This window comes from Rattus norvegicus, chromosome 4, assembly GCF_036323735.1.
Source record: "Rattus norvegicus strain BN/NHsdMcwi chromosome 4, GRCr8, whole genome shotgun sequence".
NCBI classification, from domain to species: Eukaryota; Metazoa; Chordata; class Mammalia; order Rodentia; family Muridae; genus Rattus; species Rattus norvegicus.
In genome coordinates, this window is record NC_086022.1 from 176,901,230 (window position 1) to 176,925,824 (window position 24,595).

The following is a 24,595-nucleotide window of genomic DNA, read 5'->3' on the forward strand; positions in this document are numbered from 1 at the left end:
TTAGTTATTATTTGTTCAGTTCTCTAGTTCTTTACATTCTTATATATTTGGTTGTGAGCCTAGCCTTTAACGGCTGAGCCATCTCTCCAGCCCAGTTCTTTACATTCTTATTACTATTATTCAGCACTTTGATTGTCTTTATTTCAAACTCTGATAACTGTCCCATAATTGCAGAAAAGTAGGCTCCCAGCATTACAACTATGAAAAACACTGGTATGGAATAATTCTTTCTAACATACTTCTTCTTATTTTGATTCAGAATATAAACATCAAATGTTGTTTTGAAGGTGGTCTATGATCACTTCTCGGCCTTTTGGCTAAGATCAAGTGTAGAAGGTGGTCTATGGTTGTGTATTCCATGGTAGAGCAAGAGAAGCCTACTGGGTGTAATCAAAATAGAAGCTTCTAGCAGGCCTATGGCCACTGGTCCCCTTGGGTTTCATGCCATGTGCTATTTAAGGCTTATGGGCTTCTTTTTGTACTCCTTCTTCCAATGTTTTTTAGCTGATGACCAAAAATTTTCAGTGTTTTGAGGAGGGGTTACTTAGAGGTTGCCCACAGGGACACAATCTTGCCATGAGTCCTTCCGTTTCAGTATGTCATCCCAAGATATCATAAAACATCATTCAAACTCAGCACATCTCATGCCAGGACATCCTTTGGCACATCTTCACAATGCCCAGACTGTATGCATTTAGCAGCCTTGCAGAAAGTATTCTGTTACTCATCCTGTCTTAGTGAGTTCAGAGTTCTGTGCCGAAATCCAGTTTCTATAGTAACCTGCATCATCAACCTGAAAACAACTTCTTTGGCATTGAGACATTTTCTTAAATCCTAAACAACTTTAGCTTAATGGGAGATTTTAATTCCCTAGTCTTTGACCCCGCAGAATAAACAAACATTATCTGAGTGTTCAGGAAGCATAGGTAAGCATCTTCCAAAACTATAGAAATGACAGAGGTGGCTCTCGCCTAGATAGTCACCCAAGGTTTCTCTGTGTAGTTGGAGCATCCATATTCAGCCTTCTGGCCCAGGATATCTGACAGACTTTCCTATGAAGTAAGAATTTTGGAGGACTTGCTGACCTTGTCCCCAGCAAGCTTGGCACATTTGAAGCAAACTCCACAAGGAGGTTCTTCAATGCTCATCTTCTTTGAGACAGAACAGGGGTTACTGCCAGAAGGAATCCTGGCTCATTGTCTGAAAAGATCTTTTATTAAGAGAACATCATCAAATACCATTTTCTGTAGATCCTTAAGGTTTCTGAAGACCATCTATCGATAGTGTTCTATCTATAGCACATCTGAATAGGCAAACATTGTTTGATTCTAGCTATTGTATAAAGCTCAGAATAATACTCCACCTTCCCAGACCTCAGGTACACCACAAGGAAATCCCCAAGCACACCAATACCTGTTTTTTGGCTGCTTTCCCCAGTAAGAAGTATCAAGGAAGGACGTGTGTTCGTAGAGTGGAAGGTGACCTCCTTCTTAAGGAGCAAGTCTCAGACACTAGACAAATGCATATGAGCATAGGTTCTTGGAAGTTCAGAGGTATCAGATAACCCAGAGCCGAGGTCACAATTGGTTGTGAGAATCTTGATGTGTTGCAAGTCATTAAACTCAGAACCTGAGCAAGAGTAGCACATGCTCATAACTGCTGAGCCATCTCTCCATCCCCATGAATCTCTTCTTTTATAATACACAGTCCCTAATTCGGTAAATCATAACAACCTTGAAGATAACTACAAAAAGCTCTTCGGTTAGGCTACTTTCTGTTTGCTGTCATTTTGGGTTTGAACCATCCCATGATAACTCCTTAGTCTTCTTCAAGGCCCCATTGAAAGTTGGTGGAAGCATTAAGAGATGGGGCATAGAGGGGGAATTTGGGTGAATGATGATAAGCCCTTGAAAGAGATACTAGGCTTCCGGCCCTTCCAATACCTCTCTCCTCACTTCTCAGGCAGTTTGAGGTCAGCAGCTTACTTCCTATGATTTTCTTCTCCAATGTGTTGCACAGACACAGGAAACCAAATGTCTTATTCCCTGAGCTTAGGAGAGACATTTCTCATTCAAACCACGACAACTTGATTTTGTTTCTAATGCTTACCTTGAATTTTATTAATCCAAAGTTTGTAGCAAACCGATCAGCCTTTAATACTTTCTAAATTTTTTATTTGTTTGTTTGTGGTAGGACATATTCACCACAGTACAGGAGTAAAGGGAGAAGATCAACTGGAAAAAGTTGGTTCTGGCCTACTATGTTGGTCCCAGAGATCAAACCCACCTTGTCAGGCTTGGTAGAAAGCACACCTCTCCACTGAGATATTTAACTGTCCCCTCCTTAAAGGTTTTACCCTAAGTTGATTTTGAAAGTTAGTAGCCATGTGCTCTGAGGACACATGAATAATATGAACACTGAACATTAGAGACCTCCTGAGGATGAGACAGTGGCCTTTGGAGAATATCTTACACTGTATCCAGCCCTGATATATTTTAGAAAAATACTCCTAAAATACCCCAAGTAGCAGCATGAAACGACACACAACTTGATGCACCTGAATGCCAGAGTGCATCTGAGAGCATCAAAGAGTTGCTCTAGTGCTTCTCGTGACGCAAAGGACATGAAGTATGCATTCTGTTCATGATCTTGCACAGGGCAGTAGAAAACTCATTACAGCCTCGTTTTCAGTTCTCCGTCATTCTCGACCTGAGGACTTCCATGCACATCTGTGCACTCACTTTTCTTCACTGTGATCTTCATCTCTGCAAGTTCAGTTTCTGAAGAGTCGATTTCCCCAGGGAACTGGAATTTCCTCATAAGTATCAGAATGAAGAGTGCAGGGAGATAGCTTGATCCTCTAAGAGCTGCAGGCAACACTAGGTAAATGCGCCTATTGAAAAGAATTAATATGTATTAGATCTTAATGTGTTCAGTGAAAGCCAACTTTATATATTCTTACAAACCCTTTATTCTCCATATAAAAATATTAGGTGATTATTTTTCCCATGTACTTTATGTAATCTACTTTGCTGAATTGTTTATTCTGTTTGTTAATATGTCAAAAAAAAGTTTCATCATGAAAGTTTAAATGCATTTTCTTAATTTTGCTGATAACAGTTTCTATTTCCATCCTGAATGGATTTGCAGCCATTATAGAAATACATCTCTAGGTGTGTCAGTGAGTATGGTTTCAGAGAGATTTAGTTGATGACTAAATTGTCACCAAGAGTGTGAGCACCACGTGCTGGGCTTTTAGCACTCAGCACTTTCTAATGGAGCATCCAATGAGACCGAAGTCCTCGTACTCCAGCGTCATTCCTCTTCTGTCATTACTTCACATTAGATCGCCATGCGTCCTCTGCCATTATCGCCATTAGGTAATTTTACTCCGAGCAGCACCATGAAACTACACACAACTTGATGCACCTGAATCTCAGAGGGCCGGCTCTCTAGTCTCTTGGTTCTTAGGGGTAAGAGCTCCAGTTACTTCTGTGTGGCAACATCCTCTGCCTTAGTGACACTCTCAGTGGGTTTGTATCAAAATCTCTTGACTGAGACAAGTTGCATTCATGAGGCCACTAGACCCTGAAAGCACAGTGGAACATGTATAGATTCCCAGAGATGAGACCAATAGTAAAATTTAGAAAGCAGGTTCCTTTTAAGAATAGCCCATGGGTTTCTCATCTATTCAAGCTGCAAGCATGAGAGGTCTCTGAACATTCGACAATCTAGAATGCTAGAATCCACGCTGCCTGGATGTGGTGGGATTCTGTCACCCTAAATGCTGCAGAAGGGCAGAGTCCCTCCTCTCTGTCCATGAATATGGAGTTGTAGGAAATGAGAGAATTTGCTCCCACATACAATGCCCTTGTTCCAGGTCTCTGTATTTTGCTGTTTTCTTTATCTCCAGTGTTTCACCATGTTAGATTGACTCAAGATGCAGCAATGCCCTCCTGTTCCAGAGCCTCTATGCAGAATACCTTCTCCTTTTATAAAGTATTGTGGAGGGTTTGGTTAGGAAACCCACTAAGGTTTAAATGTATTAATTAATTTTAAAATAATGGGAATATATTAAAATATATAAGTAGGGGATTATACCATCCATGTGCATTCTAAAAATGAAATCCTATCACTCAAGAGAATGTTAGATATGAATGGAGATATTTTATATACTACATAAGTAAGTCTCAAAAGTTACATTTACCTGAAGTTATTTATATTGTACATCCTGCATGCCCCGGGCTCACCACATTTCAGGGTTCCCCAATGTAAACAGGTTCTGTCTATCAAAGCGCCAAAGTAAATGGGTGCCGGAATGCCAGCTGCAATGAAGACAGAAAGACAAACAGCTCATTGACAGGAAGAAAGAAAAGAGAAAGATGTGCTATTTTATTTGGAAGTACTTCTGTGTGTGTGTGTGTGTGTGTGTGTGTGTGTGTGTGTATAATAATATAGGTATTGTAATATATAGGAATATGTATTATAATATGTTGGAATATATATTGGAATATATACATATACATATATGACTCTAAACTTACTTTTAGGAATTATAAGTTAATATAAACATTTTAGATCACAAAAATGAAAACTATGTATAAGGTGCTAAGAAATCATTCATTGAGTTCATAATCATGGACCTCATGTATTTTCTAAAATGTCTTCTACTAGTTTTCTGTATATTTAACAAACATAACCATTCCCTTCACATGTTATTTTTAATCTTCTAAAAGATAAAATGTGTAACTAAGCTCAAGTAAGCTCCTTAAAGACAAGGGAAAATATTTTTCATTTCTACAGTTACTTCGTTCTCAGACTCATTACAAGGAAGCAGTTCCAAACACAAAGGCTTGTAAACTGAAGTTTAGTGTAGAGTGGGGAAAGTTTACCTATGTTAAAGATGCTACAAGGTCATGGAACTTCCTCAATGTGAATACTTGGGATATTGCAGATCGAGAGACAACTTTTCTCTACCTCGTTTGGCAAATATACATTGCCCCATTCCTATGCCCGATCTTATTCAAATGACTATCACAGGAAGCCTTTGGAGACATCTTGACTTAAGAGGTCTCCAGCCTCCACCCACCCAAACACTAAGAAAGCCACCAGACAGCATATGAGCATACAGCACAGAACTCCCTCCGTGCTGTAAGCAACCTACCTGATTGTGCCCATAGAACTATTTAAGAAATACCTTGTTCATGGATTCCTTTGCTTTCTAGCTACAAATATCATAAAACTGCCCGCATATTGGAACCTGATGTTTTGATGACCCGAGTCCATGTACCCAAGTAATTGTCAGGTTAGATTCTAGAAGAAACCCTTATTCCCTTTAAAGTGAGAGTTGTGTTTTGCATTGACAAGATAGTTACTATCTTCTTATTCATGTAAAACTAATCAGGTTACTAAGCACTTAATATTGGTTTGATATGTTAGCAAAATTCTTCATACCGAATACTCTTGTGCAAAATGCATGTAATCCAATCCCAAGCGACTTCTCTTCAGGCTTGATACACCTGAAAAAATACATACACATATACACACATACATACACATATACATACATAAAATTACATCCTGCGAATCTCTACCTGCCCTAGCATCCTCCCAATGGCAGTGATACTTCTAATGCTAAGCTTTTTATCCTGAAGTAATGACGATACAGCCCTACCTCTGTCACTCTGAGATTTCTGAAAGCTGTCCTCGGACCTCCACAAGTCTAGAGAAGGTTGAGCCCTTTAAAAGTTAGAAATCGTCTGCTAACCTAGATGAATAGTTTCCTTGTTTCCATGGCAACCACCATGCCATACCCACCATAATGGATCCAAACCTTTAAAGCCACAAACCGAATACATCTTTCTTCAAGTTGTTCGCTAGGCATGTTGCCATGTTGTTTAAAGACCAAACACATTATATAAAAACTCAAGATATGATAAAGGTAGTCATACAGATAAACAAAAAAGGTCCATCACATAGGCTATAACATTTTTAAAAATAACTTTGTTATATGGAGTTAAACATTTAGACATTTGTCTTTCCTGTGCTGCCTAAAAAAGTAGATTCGAGGTGGTTTTGAAAATTACAAAGTGGAGCCCTATAAAGCTATAAGGATAAAAACTAAAAACTATTCATAAAAATAGGAATATGACAGCTTTTATAAAATGTGGTCTTCTCCCACCAAATACACACATTTATATAAGAAAATCATAATATATGCAATTGTTGGGATTTTGTTTTTGAAGTAATTCCATGAAAGAGTTCAAGAAAGCACAACAAACTAGAAAATTAATTTTATCATGCCAACATAATACTGTATCATCCATCATTTACATTGCAACCTTGAAATTCAGCAAGAATGAACAAAGAAGTGTGGGAAAAATAATTTGAATACACCTCAACCTCATTACATTAAAAAAATTATATGATAAGGCCTACACGATGGCTCAATGGGTAAAGTTGCTTGCCACAGAGACTGACAAACTGAGTTCAATGTGTAGAACCAACATGGTGGAGAATGAACCATTACCTGTGAAGCGTCCTCTCACTTCAACATTCATAGCATAGCATACAAACACACACACACACTCATATATGCACAAGATGTTTCAAATGATCATACATTAAAACATCAATGAGCCACGTTTTTGTTTGTTTGTTTGTTTGTTTGTTTGTTTTTCCCTCAGTGGAAGAGTCAACATCAGAAAGTAAGATAATTGGGAACTGAGTGAGGGCTGAAAGTGGGTACAGGTGCACTGTAAACATGAGAGCATCTCTTGAGAGCATGTTTGGAGGTTCTAACAGGAGAGTTCAGCTGCTAACCTGCCCTTTACCCATGACCTTCCTCCTTATGAGGAAAGTCGTCCTTTATCAACTGATCATGCAGCTTTGGAACTGACATATCTGGAGTAGTGAGGAGAAAAGAGACACCACTTAGCCCCATCAGCTGAATCTGCCAGGCACATGATGGGGTAATAGAAGTCACAGTGAAATGCCCCTGACTTGCTTGAATAAATCTTAAGAACTTGCAATATCCTTAGCTGTTATCTGTCTTTGAGCATACGAATTAGAACAAGGCATATACCAAATCTCCATTTTTGCAAATATATGAACATTAAATCTTACAATAGAAAATAAATATATAAGGACATATATGTAGCCTATTCCAGTGAGTGTGTATGAGTAAACTCAGAGGAAAGGAAGAACAAAGGGGAGGGAAGGAAAGAGAAGAGAATAGGAGGGGTAGGGGAAGGAAGGGGAAGAAAGGAAAGGAGAGGAGAGGAGAGGAGAGGAGAGGAGAGAAGAGAAGAGAAGAGAAGAGAAGAGAAGAGAAGAGAAGAGAAGAGAAGAGAAGAGAAGAGAAGAGAAGAGAAGAGAAGGAAAGAGAAGAAGAAGGAAGCAGAAGCTATGGAGAAGGAAAGGAGAAAGGGATTTGGAAAAGGAGGAGAGTGGGGTGCAGAGGGAATGTAGGCAAGGGATCAGAAAAGCATGGGGAAAGGGAAAAGTGATAAACTTAGTCCAGTGTATTAGGATAAAATTTGTATGTATGAGTTACACATCATGGTGAACTCAACTTGCCTCTGAATTCTAATGAGACAAGAAAAGGCAGGTTGAACTGTTTCCCCATTGTTGGTGGGTGCAGAGTTCACTAGACTAGAAGGAACACCTGTTAAGAAAATGAACTTTGAAACTTGCTCTGCAACTTCCTCAGTTTAGGTTAGAATTGGGCATCTATCGTTGCATTCAAGTACCTCCTCCTCATTAGAGATTACCTGTTACCAAATTCATGTTTTTTATAAAAGGCAGAATGAGCTCAGGTTGTCAAGGGAGCCTGGTCCTTTTACACAAAGAATTTCACACTCTGCCAGTCAGTTAGCTAAGTGGCAACTACTCTCCACCTGTCAAAAGAAGATGTCCATTCATGGGCTTAAAATAAGGGGTAAATATGGGAACAGGAAATAAGGAAAATACCAGCAAACTTGAAAGCATTGTTAAATTTAGCTGTGTATAAGAGTAAGAGTATTGACAGAGGTATGTTAGAACATTGGGGTTCTAGGAACCATGACTCCAAGGGCCTTTCTCAGAAGAAGAAATTTAATAAATGACCCAAAAAGAAATCTAAATGTAATCTGTTGGTTGCTTAAAGGGTAAACACACTTACCACAAAAGCTTAATGACCTGAGTTTAATCCATAGAATCCAGGAATATATGTTTAAAAGTTAAAAGTGAAAACATTGATTCAATGTTATGCATCTATGATCTAAGCATCCCCCCACCCCAGTGAAATAGGAGGAGAAACAGAGTTACTTGGGAACGTGAGGGCCAGGTATGTGGGAGTGCACAAGCAGCACAGAAGCAGAAATCAGAAGAGAAACCCTGCCTACAAAAGAACATGAAAAGAGAGAACTGATTCTCCAACATTCTGACCTCCCCGTGTTTGTACTATAGTGCCACATGGGACCCCTCCTCCAACACACACAGGAATTTTAACCCAGCAACATGGCTGCTCTGGCAAGAAATCATATGTGAAAACCTTCTAGGTCTGAATGATCTAGCTAGAATGATATGCCCTTAATCCCTCTGGCTGGATTACACACACACACTTAGTACACACCTTTATGGTAATGTTCGTTTGAAGAAGGAAGCAGCCATGTTGGAAAGAGACATCTACTTGAGAAGCAGAGAAAGTGACAAATCAGAGAAAGATTTAACAGAACGAGTCAGAGACAGGACACACCCAACTCTGACAAGAACAGCACAGGAGAGATGACTTAAGAGAGCAAGCAGCACAGAGAAAGAAGGCAGTTTTACAGAGATGGGTTACAGAGAGAAAAAGCTAGACACCAGTGAAGACAGAAGGAGGCAGAGAATGGGAAGGAATAAATTGTCAAGAGTTAGTTTGAGGCCAAACAGGACAATTCAATAAGAAGCTGAGAGAAGCCAGTTTGAATCAGTCAGCGGGAGAGTTTTGAGACAGGACCAGTGAACTGGACCAACTATCCAGAGTTTACGAACTAGAAAGGGTGAGCTTATTTAGCAGTAAGTCTTCAGGAAGACAATTTCATTTTGTGAATAAAAGTCACTTTTATACAAATGCACACACACACACACACACACACACACACACGCATGTACACACACACAAATCACAACATACTATCGAATATGAACACACTATAAAATAGAGAGAAGGCCATAATGAAAGAGTTACCTATTACCTCAGAAGAACCATATACCCAGGTATGGCTGTGATCGAGTAGATGAAACTGCCAATTACTGACATGATTAAAAAGTACTGTAGTTTATTAGCACACTCAGGGCCTTTTTTACATAACCCCAGGACTGCAGATGAATTTCCTGATGACCGGATGCAGCTGCAATTTTGAAACACCTGTCAAAAAAAGTGTCCCATTAAAGAAGAAGCTTATTAATAGGAACCTTCAGTATCTGCACAGCCTATTGGATAAAAATGAAGAGCGTTGGGTCAATAATATGACTCAGAGGAAGAGCACTCATCTAGTCTGAATAAGGACCTGAGTTTGAGTACAAATGCCATTAAATAAAAATACTAAGTAAGTAAAACTCAGGCTACTTGTCCTCTTTACTTACATCTCTTTTTGACAATTCAGAACTTTATCATAAAATATTAAAGAAAAAGGTAGATTTTTTAAAATTGGTAATTTTTTCTAAATACACGGAGTAAACTTGCAAAAATTCAATTATCCTGAAAGCAAATCATATTTTATTTCTTCATATGTATTTAGATGTTGGTTTTGTTTTTCTTCTATGTGTGTGTATACATATATGTGCATATGTGTGTGCCACTGCCTACATGAAGAAGTCAGAAAAAAAGTTATGGGGATTAATTCTCTCTCTCTATGGTGTGGGCATGCCAGGACAAATTTAAGGCTTTGTGGCAAATGCATTGAGCCAACATCCTAGCCTACACATAGCTTTTTAAAAAGTAAATAAACATGGCTTTGTTTTATTTTACGTAGTAGTAAGTACTAAAACAACATGTATCTCAGACAGTTGGTGGGATAGTTAGGTGCTAACTCATAAACAAAGCCATGTATCCAACAGAGGAGTTTGTCTAAGAAGTAAAGTCAATACTTATGTTCCCAGTTCTGATTAAGAGTGAAAATTCATATTTATTTTAATTATTTACAATCTCTCCATGTTATAACGTTTAGGGAAAGGAAAAAATGCTTGATTCCTTATTACACTGAACGGTCATGATGTGGCTGGGGAGTCAGCAACGTCCTGCACAAGCATGAGGACCTGAGTTCTCATCCCAGCACACATGAGAAAGGTGCATGAATGGAGGATGTGCTTGCAAAACTGGATCTGAAGGTGACCACCTGAGTTAACTTCCCAAGAAGTCTAACAGAACCAGAAAATTCTTGACCAGTGAGATCATGTCTCAGAAGCACAAAGTGCATGGACTTGAGAGTCAACAACTGAGGTTGCCTTTTGGTCTCCATATGCACAGGTACCTTCCTACCGTGCGCGCACGCGCACACACACACACACACACACACACACACACACACACACACACACACACACACTTTAGAGTATAAAGTGTGCATAGACAGAATAAACTGAGTTGTTCACAAAAAAATATTAATCTGTGTTAAGCATGACTGTTTTTTGCTTTTTGGCAGATGTAGGCTTAAATCATTAGCACATGTTAATTCAGTACACAAACATCAGCCCAGACAGGGAAAGGATGTTTACCATGTTGGTTCCTGTTCCAACAGACTTCTTACAGCCTGCGAGGCAGGCGGACATGTATGCTAGGCCATTGTCTCCACACACTGGATCCCAGGAGTTCGTTGAGCAGCTACACCCTCTGTTGCAGTCAGCAAGGACCTTGTTCTCCACATACAGAGGGTGGTGAACTCTGAAATGATTTAAAATAATGGTATGGGAACTGAGAAACCTACTCAAGAACTTTACTTTCATAGTCATCTCAACATATGCATACAAACATATACATATACACACAGAAATAAAGAGGGGAGAGAGGGGAGGGAGGGGGAGAGGGAGAAAGAGAAGGGGTAGGGGGAGAGGGAGAGTCTTTCCTTAGAGCAGAAACAGAAATATCCAAATATCAACATGTGGTCCCTATATTATGTCCTTGGCATAAGAAGTTATCTTTTCCAGTGGTCACATGATTCAAATCAGATGATAGATATACATACAACTTCCTATAACTTTATGTTTGAAATTATTTAAATCTTATAACTCTTAAGCGTTTTGAAGGAAATATTACTTTTTTTTTTTTGGTTCTTTTTTTCGGAGCTGGGGACCGAACCCAGGGCCTTGCGCTTCCTAGGCAAGCGCTCTACCACTGAGCTAAATCCCCAACCCCTACTTTTAATATCTCTCTCTATGTCTCTCTCTTCAACTCGCTCATGTGTGAACATTTGTGTTTTGTGTGTGTGTGTGTGTGTGTGTGTGTGCATGTGAGTGTGTAGGCACATGTGTACATGCACATGCATTTGGATGTCACAAGATAAACATCCACCTTGTTTGAGACAAAGTCCCCCGTCGTTCAGTGTTCCAAAGCCTAATGAGCTGGCCCGTGAACTTTCAGAGGTTGGTTTAACTATGCCGCTCAGATCACAGGAGGAGCACAGAGATTCCAGGTACCTGTGAGAAGCCATTTAGAAGAAGCTAAAGCTATCAGGCAACTTTCCTAGAGATGGCCCATTGTCTTTCCCATGGTCTGAGAAGGGTGAGCTCTGAGAGGCAAGGTCCCAAGAGACTTCATCACAGGATGGCTTCTTACCGCTGATACATCTTTCCTGCCACTATTACAAAGCCTGAGGATTCCGGGACGTTAGCCCACCCTATTGAGCAACTCTCCTGCAGGTCAACATAAGGATGAACTTTCATGAATTAGCACTATTTAGATAAATTGATGATTTTATAGAATACCTGATTTGATACAAATAACTTTAGGAATAAAGTTTTTAAGAAATTGTTTTAGTTGTTTTGCTAGAAAGATGTAATAAAACTAGAATCAAGAATAAAATGTGTCCCCCTGAAAAGGACTGAAGCCCTTGGAAGGTAAGAGGTTGGGAGGACCCTCCAGAATGTACCAGAGACTCAAAAAGAGGAACCCCGGATGAAATGCTCTACAGTGGGGAGAGGGAACTTGTAGAGCCCACCTCCAGCAGAAAGACGGCATCAAGTGAGGGACGGGGTTGCTATTGCACAGTCCAAACTCTGACCCCTAATGGTTCCTGTCGGGAAGAACTGCAGGATCATAAGTGGAGAAGAACTTGAGGAAGAGGAGGTCCAGTGACAGGCCCAAAGTGGAATTCAGCTCAAGAGGAGGCTCCAAGGCCTGACACCATTACTGAGGCTATGCAGCACTCACAAAAAGGGACTTATCATGACTGCCCTCAGGAAGACCCAACAAGCAGCTGGAAGAGTCAGATGCAGATATTTGGACCCAACCACTGAATAGAAGCTGCTGACCCCTCTGGTTGAATTAGGGAAAAGCTAGAGAAAGCTGAGGAGGAGGGTGACCCTGTAGTAGAACCAGCAGTCTCAATTAACCTGGACCCCCAAGATGTCTCACACTGGATCACCAACCAGGCAGCATACAACAGCTGAGACGAGGCCTCCAGCACATATGCAGCAGAGACTCCTGGGTCTGGGTTCAGTCAGAGAAGAGGGGCCTAACCCTCAAGAGACTGGAGGCTCCAGGGAGTTTAGAGGTCTGGTGGTGTGGGAACATCCTCGTGGAGACAGGGGGTGGGGAGGAGGTATGGGATGTGGAACAGTCGGAGGGTAGACCAGGAGGGGAATAAAATCTAGAGTGAAATAAATGAGTGAATGAAGGAAAGGAAGAAGGAAGGAAGGAAGGAAGGAAGGAAGGAAGGAAGGAAGGAAGGAAGGAAGGAAGGAAAGAAGGAAGGAAGTGCCCCCTTTTCGTAGAAGAGTAAGAATGCATAATAAGGAGAACAATGAGCTTTCACAATTACACCAAAAAGAGAAATCGACTTGGGACAAATTTATAATCAAAGGAAAACATTCATTCTCGGGTGAATGGAAGGACGAGGCACAGGTGTGCACTAGAGTAGGGAACGAGCATGAGAACCTGTCACTTTGCACCTAATGAACTTACAGAATGAAACGATGCTTTGAACTTAATATCAAAAGCCTCTTGTGACCCCCTTTTGTATAACATTGTGTCTATGAGGTAATTTTCTAAGAACCTTTGTCTATAAAAGGGTCAGAGCAAAGAAACAAAGTGCTGGCTTGGGGTGGGGTGGGGGTGTGTTCTCCACATCTGCCCATCCATCTCTCCAAATGTATGTGGGAGGTATTTGGGCATCTACCAAATGTATATATTTATATGTCTGTCTGTATATACGGGCGTCAGCTTATGTGTATGTATGTAAGCATGCATAAAAACTTGTGCGGTTGATTGAGACAGGTGGGCAGATTTGACCAAAGTGTGTGTGTGTGTGTGTGTGTGTGTGTGTGTGTGTGTGTGCGTGTGTGTGCGTGTGTGTGTGTGTGTGTGTGTGTGTGTGTGTGTGTGTGTGTGCCTATGCATATTTGCCTATGTAATGGATTCTAATTCTTTTCCTTTTTTTTCCTCTCAGGTTCAAGAAGAGTTAAGGAGCCCCAAACCTCTTGCTGGGCAAAGGAGAGATCCTTGAGCCAGAGAGAAAGGAAACCAGCCCTTACCAGCACAGATAGTAAGGGAGTTACAGAGTAAGAGTCTAGAGCTTATTTAAGCACAACTAATAAGATTATAAATCCTGGAATTCTCAGTCTTTGGCCTTCATCCAATGATGTGTCCCACCCAGTACCATTCCCCATAAGACCAGGGCAGGCCCCAGGCAGATAGCCTACTATGCCAAGCTTCACACGCGCTCTGGAGACCTGAACTTGAGATTCCCGGTCTGTTCGGCAAGCACTTTTTTTTTTTTTTGTTCCTTTTTTCGGAGCTGGAGACCGAACCCAGGGCCTTGCGCTTCCTAGGCAAGCGCTCTACCACTGAGCTAAATCCCCAACCCCTCGGCAAGCACTTTTAAAGTTTTCTCATTAAGGGAGTACTAAACACATGGATAATTTAGGCTAAAAGTTTCAGATTTACTTTTCTCTATTAGACTTTAAAGCAGACTAAGATATCACCATGGCTCCACCCATATGTATGTGGAATCATAAACTTACTCACTGGTAGTCCCCAAACCCTTTTTATATACTTACAATTGTATGGACTGCTATGGAATTGATGGGTGGAAGGAAAATACAAGATGACCACGGATCGCTGCCACTAAGTTATAATAAAATGATCCAATCCTATATAACCCTTGGGGAAAATGGACTACCAATTGTGAAAACATTACGATGATCATTAGGGAAAAAAAAACATACCCTTCATAAGAGGCAGTTAAGCCGGCAACTGGGAAGTTATCGCAGGTTATCATAAAGTGCAAGAAATACAGAAGGTACTCAAACAGGGAGAGGCAGAACGCCATGTATGCAGCTTTCTTGACAGTAATCTTGAACTTCTTCATAATAAAGCCAATAAGTAAATATCCAATGCATATTGGAGGTAAGTTATAAACACCTGTAAAGGCAAGTAAAATAGTATTTATCAAGCAGCAGATGTTATCAATTTATCTAATACATATTACTTAAGAAATGATTTAACTCTAATATGCGAATGATCTTACACCCCGCTCACTCACATATTATATACAAAGAGGTTTTCGAATGCTCTACAACATCATTTTAAAAACACAATCAGCAATTATAATCATTTTCTATAAACTCTTATATAAACAGGTTATAAACACTTTATGAGCAACTTACACATGAATACAAGCACATGTACACACATACATTTATGATATTAGATGTTCCCTGTATTTCCTTTGACTTTGTACACTGGGAATTTGACTCAACTCTGGGTGATTTTTGAAGGTTGCTGCTGAGCCCATGGTTCTCAAGTATGGAATATTTTGTGTGCTGTTGATGCTGTCCAGCATTCTTACTCCCTGACCCTCTTTCCTCATATAAAAATCAATGAGAAAGAAAGAAAGAAAGAAAGAAAGAAAGAAAGAAAGAAAGGAAGGAAGAAAGAAAGAAGGAGGGAGGGAGGGAGAGAGGGATGGAGGAAAGAAAAAGAAAGAAAGAAAGAAAGAGAGAGAGGGAGAGAGAGAAAGAAAGAAAGAAAGAAAGAAAGAAAGAAAGAAAGAAAGAAAGAAAGGAAGGAAGGAAGGAAGAAAGAGAGAGAAAAGAAGGAAGGAAGAAAGGAAGGAAGAGAGGGAGGGAAGGAGAGAGGAAGGGAGGGAGGCAGGAGGGAGGGATGGAGGAAAGAAAGAAAAAGAAAGAAAGGAAGGAAAGAAGGAAAGAAGGGAAGAAGGAAAGAGAAGAGAAGAGAAGAGAAGAGAAGAGAAGAGAAGAGAAGAGAAGAGAAGAGAAGAGAAGAGAAGAGAAGAGAAGATCTGCATAGGGTGGATTCACACAGCACCAGCACCAGGCTTAGAAGAACTTAACCAACCTTTGCACTTCCGCACCACTGCATTTAATTTTATACATCTAAGGGTGAGGACAGGGATTCAGACTTTCAGAGAATTCTAGATAACCTGGACAGTGCCAGCCTGTAATTCTCCATTTTCAAGAGTAAAGTAGGATCCCTGGCTTTAGTGTACTAAAGAAAATGTGACTGCACAGACTCGTCAGACCAGCAGGGATCTGAGCAACTGTATTAGAAAAAATCTGAAGAACAAGAACTGAAGACCGGATGTAAAATGTGGAAATAAGATACAGAATCCCAGTGAGTTAATTCTCTATTCCTCTGTGAATTAACATGTTGCCTGTCTGAAAATTGACTGATAAAAGCGTCCCTCAAGATTGCGATAACTATGATGATTTCCCCTTCTGCCTGGAGAGAGATCAGAGAGGGTATTTCTGGTCACCTCCTTTCCCTATCCTTTCTTGATGTCCCTGGAGACTGGAAAGAAGAAAGTTGCAAGAGTGTCCTAACAGATTTCAATCTTGTTGTCATCACCTAGTCCTGCTACCTTACTGTTTATCATGCCATTACGCAATGGGGAAATACACTAGAGAAATAACAAGTATACATACCTATGAGAAGGACCACCTCTGCAGTGGATTTCCCATATTGCTGTTCCAGGTATTTGGGCAAGAAGGTAAACATATTAATAAATGCATTTATCTGGAGCACACTTGTAAGGATGAGAAGCATGTAAATCGGATTGCAGGAGAGGCTCTTCATGAATGGCAAGAAATCTAAAACAAAAGAGCTAACTTGACATTGCATTTCATGTGCAGTGTTCTCCTAAAATCTTCTTACACATTCTGTGCTATGAGACAAACCCATTTGATAGATCTTTACCCCTTTGGGGCTAAATTTCTTTTTTTCCTTTCTTTTAATAGATATTTTCTTTATTTACTTTTCAAATGTTGTCCCCCTTCCCCAGTTTCCCCTCTGGAAACCACTTACCCTATACCCCTGCCCCCACTTCTATGAGGGTGCTACCCCTACTCACCAACCACTCCCTCCCTCCCCCCTGTCCTTTTATTCCCCTATACTGGGGCATTGAGCCTTCACAAGACCAAGGGCCTCTCCTCCCATTGATGCCCTACAAAGACATCCTCTGCTACATATGCAGCTGGAGCCATGGGTTGCTCTCTGTGTACTCTTTGGTTGGTGGTCTAGTTACTGGGAGCTCTGGGGGTCTGGTTGGTTGGTATTGTTGTTCTTCCTATGGAGTTGAAACCCCTTCAGTTCCTTCAGTTCTTTCTCTAACTCTTCCATTGGGGAACCCATTCTCAGTTCAATGGTTGACTGTGAGCATCCACCTCTGTATTTGTCAGGCTCTGACAGAGCCTCTTAGGAAACAGCTATATCAGGCTCATGTCACCATGCACTTGTTGGCATCCACAATAGTGTCTGGGTTTGGTGACTGTATATGGGATTGATCCCCCGGTGGGGCAATATATCATTGTTTTAGTCACTTTGACGTTAGTGACATAACAGGCTGTATGTGAATCAGAACACTATTGTACCAGCAAGTAAACCTATAAGGAGATAGATTCAAGTCTGTGGCCACGCTCCTTCATTTCTTTTTCTCCTTTCTTTCTATTAACGTCCTTCATACACCAGAGAGTGAGTAGTCTGTTCTCTGGAATCTGCAAGAGACTTGCTTTGATGAAGGTTGAGTATAAACACTGATGCTATCACTCTGTGGTGTAAGAATGGATATGCTAGCAGCTTAGGAAGGCTGTTGGTATCACACTGCTGCCCACACAACCGCAGCATCTTACCAGTACTAGACAACAAGCCGTGCATTAAAATCACCTAGTGATTCTCATAAACATCTCAACATGGGGGTCTCGCTGTAGGGAATGCTGACCCATTTGGTGCATACCAAGTACCTTCCTAGTGACTTAGCCGAAACTGTTCCTGGTTTAAGAAGTGAGAGCCAAGTTTGCAGCGTGTCTGAAACTCACACTTCATAGTCTCTTCCCTCCATAGGTCTTCATGTCCACTGTCTTGACTTGTGAATTTTATGCTATCCTTCATAAATTGCCTAAAATACTATTGGGAGAAAACTATCATGAAGATACCATTTAGAAGAAGAAACAGAGCAGTTTAGTGAAAAGAAATGGATCCTAATGGCAAGTTCAGTCTTTGTGAGTGAGATGTTTGCAGTCTGTATTCCTGGGAGCTTTGGAACTCACTCATGACTGTTGAAATCCCTGACCTCCTAATCGAGTCTCCACAGCTCACAAGGACTTTGTCTATGTCTTACTCTCTGCTAAGCTCTTTCCTAGTTTTGAAGTTTTGGTTGATCTGGTAGACCAAAGTCACACAGTAGTCAATATTTCCCCTTTTAGGAGAATTGGTCATATGACCATGAGTCTGAGAAATTTCAAGCCTCTGCACTGTCTTCCAGTGTGGCTTGGCTGCTCAGCCATGGTCTCTAGTGTTTAAGGCAGATAAGTGACCATTCATTGCGCAGTGGTGTCGGAGGATATGAGTGACAGAATTCGCTGTCCCCTCCCATCTTCCAACTATACACTGTCAGAATTCCAGAGCCCAAGCCACGCCTCTTAAGCACTATCTCTGATCTCTGGAGAACAGAAATCAGGTCTCAACACACACCAGTGTGAAAGCAGTGCCAAGTTTTAAGAACGCGTGCTGTTCAACACTCTACGGTCCCACCTTAGCTTCTCACAGAAGCATCTCTCCTCTGCTTTGTTGCTTAATTACATTCCTGCTCCTAGTAAAACAGTCTGTTCTAAGGGAACAATTGCCCTGTAAACTATCACACACCTTCACATACAGAGGATTATGTCACCTGTCATGTTCTTCCTTTCAGCCTTGACTTTAACAATGCTCACAACGAAACATTCTCCGTATCAAAGATATTTTTTTACCTTTTTATCTTGAATTCCTGGCTATTTATGTTGTTTAGCTTGGAGTAATACTTGATGTAAAATAAACTTTAAAAAGACAGGGAAACATATTTGCTCATTGAGTGTTCAGACTGACTTGAAATTTTCATCAAGTCTACTATAAGTCATGTAAGTCAGGTTGCCTGTCACGTCAGTTGTTTCCAAGTGGTGACTGTGGAAGACAGCTAACACAGCTGAGTAGTGATGACTAGTGACAAACTATCGCAACTCAACACGAGTGACAAGTGGCCACTGACCACGGACCCAGCTAACCCAAACAGATTTAGTTTCTATGTTTGCCTTTAGTGATTCCTCGGTTTTCCTCTTTGGCTTTTTCTCTGTGTTTCTCCTCCTTGTCATTGTTAGTTCCATCCACATCATCCTGCAACCCTTCCTTTGGGAGCGTTTTGGGAAAGAAGAAAAAAGGGATGCTAGACAGGATATTCACTCCCGCACAGATCAAAAAGCCGATCCACCAAGCACCAACCCAGCGGGTATCAGTGGGAGTTATGGTCAGGTCATCTGTGAAGAAATGCAGATACTGCGTTAGCTGGCACCATTCTTTCCTGTGTGAACTGTAAAAAAAAATTATCAAGATTTATAATTTCATCTAATCATAAACATTGTATATCATTTGTAAACTCTTCCTAATTTGTTCTTGTTCTTAGAACTTGGGCTTGTAACCCTCTATCTCTGCTTTTAAATGCTGAGATCATTGGCCTCTGCCACCCACCAGGGTCTAATTCAGACCTTTAGAAAAATTGCGTGACATTAATCAATTGGGAGAGGTTAAATTAGAAGGAAAGGGTCTGCAGTGCTACGTGGCATAAGAGTTAAAACTACGTTTCAAATGGCAGAAACAAGATTTGAGACATATGTAAGGAGATAGCTTTAACCTGATGTCTCAAAACATCACAGTGGTTGAAGGGGGCTGGAGTGACAGTTCAGTGGCTAAGAGTTATTGTTGCTCCTGCAGAGGTCTGGAGTTCTATTCCAAGCATCCACATAAAAACTCACAACATCCTGTGACTCTGTTTTAGGGAGATCTAATGCACTCTTCTGACTTCGGCATATACCCACAATCACAGTGCATACTAATACATCTAAACACAGACAAACACACACACACACAGCCATACACATATATAAAGACAACAGCATAAAATACATGTTATCTAATAATTTTTATATCTTGTGCATTCAATAAAAAATTAATTTTATCCAGCAGTATGTGGTAATACATTTTGCAGCAGTAAATGATCCATTTGTCACTTGGAACCTTTATAAATTACAGCTTATTACATAACTGAAATATCTGTTTTATTAGACATAGTGGTTGACTCATTGAAAAAAACAATGGAAGTAAATTTTAAACCAAATTGTAGCTGAAATATGGTGGGAGAATACTGGATTTCAAATCAGAATGAGGCAATTTACCCTTATCTCTGCTCCTGTTAGGTCTGCCATCTGTAAGTGGTGATAATTGCTAACTGAGGATCAAAGGAGGCAATGGTATAGCATTCCTGAGCATTCTCCCAGACTCAGGGAATGGGCTATAGAAATAAAATGCATTATTACCTGTATTCACAGACCCTGTGTCTACATAAATGCTTGCACAGAAGGATCCCAACAAAAGTCCAACTATTGGGCCAAAGACCTTTCCTGTTTCTAAAATCCCTGGAAGCAAACAAACACAGGAGTTACATAACCATATATTTTGCTTACATTAAAAAAAGCCTTGAAATTGAAGTGTTTATAATATTCATTGAGCTACATACCTTACTACCTCAGATACTTTTATATATTGAACATGTAAAGAAATTAAGCTTAATATGTATATAACATATATATGCATATACATACATATATATGTTACATGTACATGTGTGAGTTTCATATACCTACATTGTTTTTTTTTACAAATATTAAGAAGCTCCCATTATTTCAAATGGAATATTCCCAGGACCCTCCTCTATTACAGACTTGTTTGCCAGGGGGCACCACTAGAGTCTGATAGAACCCTTCCCATGCAGGGCAACATGGTTGGTCTTTAGATCATGTAGACTAGAGCCATGTTCCCTTCATTGTGCTTTACTCCCCAGTCATATGATGTATGGTTTTCCTCAACCAATCCTCCCATTAAAATGACCTGCCTTATAAAAGGCCCCAAACCAAATAGTTCGGCAAATAGACCATATACTTGAAATCTGTGAGCCAAATGAATATTTGTTCATTATAAAACACTGTCTTGGGCATTTATTAAAGGAAAAAAAGTTGACTGACTAAGGATGTTGAACATTTCTTTAGATGCATCTCGGCCATTCAATATTTCTCAGTTGAGAATTCTGTGTTTAGCTCTGTACCCCATTTTTTTAATAGGGTTATTTGTCTCCCTGCGGTCTAACTTCTTGAGTTCTTTGTATATATTGTACATTAGCCTTCTATCAGATGTAGGATTGGTAAAGATCTTTTCCCAAATATGTTGGTTGCCATTTTGTCCTAATGACAGTGTCCTTTGCCTTACAGAAGCTTTGCAGTTTTATGAGATCTCATTTGTCGATTCTCGATCTTAGAGCATAAGCCATTGGTGTTCTGTTCAGGAAAATTTCCCCAGCGACCATGTGTTGAAGGCTCTTCCCACTTTCTCTTGAATTAGTTTGAGTGTATCTGGTTTTAAGTGGAGTCTTGACCCACTTGGACTGGAGCTTTGTACAAAGTGATAAAAATAGATTGATTTTGCATTCTTCTACATGCTGACTGCCAGTTGAACCATCACCATTTTTTGAAAATGCTATCTTTTTTCCACTGGATGGTTTTAGCTCATTTGTCAAAGATCAAGTGATCATAAGTGTGTGGACTCATTTCTGGGTCTTCAATTCTATTTCATTGATCTACCTGCCTGTCTTTGTACCAATACCATACAGTTTTTATCACGATTGCTCTGTAATACAGCTTGAGGTCAGGGATGGTCATTCCCCCAGAAGTTCTTTTATTGTTAAGAATAGTTTTCACTACCCTGGTATTTTGTTATTCCAAAATAAATTTGCAAACTGCTCTTTTTAACTCTATGAAGAATTGATTAGAATTTCGATGGGGATTGCATTGAATTTGTAGATTGTTTTTGGCAAGATGGCCATTTTTACTATATTAATCCTGCCAATCCATGAGCATGGGAGATCCTTCCATCTTCTGAGATCTTCTTCAATTTCTTCCTTCAGAGACTTGAAGTTCTTGTCATATAAATCTTTCACTTGCTTGGTTAAAATCACACCAAGGTATTTTATATTATTTGTGACTATTGTGAAGGCTGTCATTTTTCTAATTTCTTTCTCAGTCTATTTATGTTTTGATTAGAAAAAGTCTACTGGTTTGAGTTAATTTTATATCCAGCTACTTTGTTGAAGTTAAGAATTCTCTGATGGAATTTTTGAGGTCACTTAAATATACTATCATATCATCTGCAAGAAATACAAATCAAAACAACCCCAAGATTCCACCTCACACCAGTGAGAATGGCTAAGCTCAAAAACTCAGGTGACAGCAGATGCTGGTGAAGATGTGGAAAAAGAGCAACACTCCTCCATTGTTGGTGGGATTGCAAGCTGGTACAACCACTCTGGAAATCAATATGGAGCTTCCTCAGAAAATTGGACATAGTACTACATAGGACCCAGTTATACCACTCCTGGGCATACATGCAAAAGATGCTCCAACATATAACAAGAGCATATGTTCCACTATGTTAATAGCAGCCTTATTTATAATAGCCAGAAGCTGGAAAGAACCCAGATGTCCTTCAACGGAAGAATGGATACAGAGAATGTGGTACATTTGCACAATAGAGTATTACTCAGCTATTAAAAAACAATAACTTCATGAAATTCTTAGGCAAATGGATGGAACTAGAAAATATCAACCTGAGTGAGGTAACCCAGTCATAAAAGAACACACATGGTAAGCACTCACTGATAAGTGGATATTAGCCCAAAAGTTCAGAATACCCAAGATACAATTTACAGACCACATGAAGCTCAAGAAGGAGAAAGACCAAAGTATGGATGCTTCAGTCCTTCTTAGAAGGGGGAACAAAATACTCACAGGAGGAAATAGACAGACAAAGTGTGGAGTAAAGACTGAAGGAAAGCCCATCCAGAGACTGCCCCACCTGAGGATCCATCACACATACAGTCACCAAACCCAGACACTATTAGGATTGCCAAGAGGTGCATGCTGCCAGGAGACTGATATAGCTGTCTCCTGAGAGGCTCTGCCAGAGCCTGACAAATACAGAGGTGGATGCTCACAGCCAACCATTGAACTGAGAAAGGATTCCCTAGTTGAGGAGTTAGAGAAAGGACTGAGAGTGCTGAGGGGCTTTGCAACCCCATAAGAACAACAATATCAGCCAACCTGATACACCAGAGCTCCCAGGGACTAAAACACTAGGCAAAGAGTACACATGGAACAACCCATGGCTCCAGCTGCATATGTAGCAGAGGATGACCTAGTTGGGCATCAATGGGAGGAGAAGCCCTTTTTCTTGTGAAGGTTTGATGCCCCAATATAGGGAAATGCCAGGGTCCAGAGGCGGGAGGGTTTAGGTGTTTCAGTGGGGAAGCACCCTCATGGAGGCAGGGAGTGGGGAATGGGATGGGAGGTGTCTGGAGGTTAAACCAGGAAGGGGGATAATATGTAAAATGTAAATAAAGAAAATACCCAATAAAAAACATTTTTTTAAAAAGTGGACTAACACAGAAGTCATTACTTAAAGCCACCTTTTGCTTTAAAATTTGCAAAAGCAAATTTTCTTTTGCTGAATCAAAGACAAGGTTGTACTGTCACAGACAGTCCCATCAAAGCCTGATGTAAGGGCCTTTGATGCTTCCATAGCCCTGTTTTCAGAGTCTCCGTGATGGTTAGCTTTCATTGTCAACTTGATAGAACACAAAATTACCTGGGAGAAGGGTCTTAACGAAGTAATGTCTACATCCGATTTACCTGTGGACATGTGGGTAGGAGATTACCTTAAGTTAATTAATGTGAGAAGAGCAATCCCACTGTGCACAGTGCTATTTCCTAGGCAGAGTTCTGAACTATGTGTGGAGTGGAGAAACACTAAAATGGAGCACAGCCATGTAAACAAAGGCATAGCATACATACATTCACTCTCTGCTCTTATGAGCGTGGCAGCTGCTTCAGTTCCTGCTACTGCTACTGTTGTGCTGGAACTATAAGCCGGTGAACCCCTTTCTCTTTGAAGTTAGAGTTCCTCACAGAAACAGAAATGAAATCAGAACAGTTTCCAAAGCAGTGTGTGTTGTGATGAATTTCTTGTACAGCATCTTCAGCATAGCTCTACTCTTGGGACTTCCTTCCTGGGAAAGAAGGTGTCCCGCTTGTCAATGACATTTTCTCACTCTTTCACTGAGCCACACATGGCTGCTGAGGGTCAAGAGCAAAAGCCTGGTGTGGGATACCCCAGGCCTGGAGGTATCAGGGAGGCTCAACTCATTCACAGCTTCTAGCTCCCTGCAGGAGCGCTGTGTATTACAACCATCTTGGATCCTGTCCACTTTTGATCTTTATGCCCTTGACTTACTGGATATTGTTGGCCAAGCCTCTTCTGTCTGCTTTCTCCTAACACTTTCTCCAAACTGTACATGCGTTGTTCAGCCTGTTCCCATGAATACTCCTTGTTGGATTTTCTTTCTCTTACTATGCACACTAAGAAAAGAATCTGCCGGTGTGTGGACCAATAGTCCTCGTTTCTTCTTGATTTAACTTAAAGTCCACAGAGATAGCTCTCAGTTTTTACATTTGGCTTCTATATCTCTACAGAACCATATATAAAACTGCATTCTAAATTTCTATTTTAGTTACTTGACATATATATTACACATATATATTTATGTAATTATGCAGCTCTTCAATTATGAAACTGTTATTTATATACTAAATAAAATATATAAAAATTATATATCTTATTATCCTAATATAGTTATAATATTTTATAGCTTTATATTTATAATTTCTCTATATATTTTTGATAAAGAAGTCCATATTTTTAAAATTTATTGCAGGAAAATGATTCTATTTTTTTCCCTAGATGTTGGTAAAGGGATCTGAACAGAAT

General features: G+C 40.2%; 1 protein-coding gene across 9 annotated transcripts in view; it reads right to left on the reverse strand.

Annotated features, from left to right (window-relative positions):
* Positions 1 to 2,157: 2,157 nt before the first annotated feature.
* The window catches only part of Slco1a5 (solute carrier organic anion transporter family, member 1A5), an 82,203-nt gene continuing 59,765 nt past the window's right edge, over positions 2,158 to 24,595 (reverse strand). For 6 of the 9 annotated variants that reach the window (XM_063286736.1, XM_063286732.1, XM_063286731.1 and 3 more), the window contains 9 exons: positions 20,041 to 20,139; positions 18,763 to 18,984; positions 16,126 to 16,290; positions 14,407 to 14,602; positions 10,741 to 10,906; positions 9,219 to 9,391; positions 5,455 to 5,519; positions 4,208 to 4,325; positions 2,158 to 2,893 (listed from right to left, as the gene is read on the reverse strand). In XM_063286736.1, coding sequence (XP_063142806.1) covers positions 2,674 to 2,893; positions 4,208 to 4,325; positions 5,455 to 5,519; positions 9,219 to 9,391; positions 10,741 to 10,906; positions 14,407 to 14,602; positions 16,126 to 16,290; positions 18,763 to 18,984; positions 20,041 to 20,139 — 1,424 coding nt within the window. In that variant the 3' untranslated portion in view covers positions 2,158 to 2,673. The other 3 variants (NM_030838.1, XM_063286737.1, XR_010065708.1) reach the window with 3 other exon arrangements.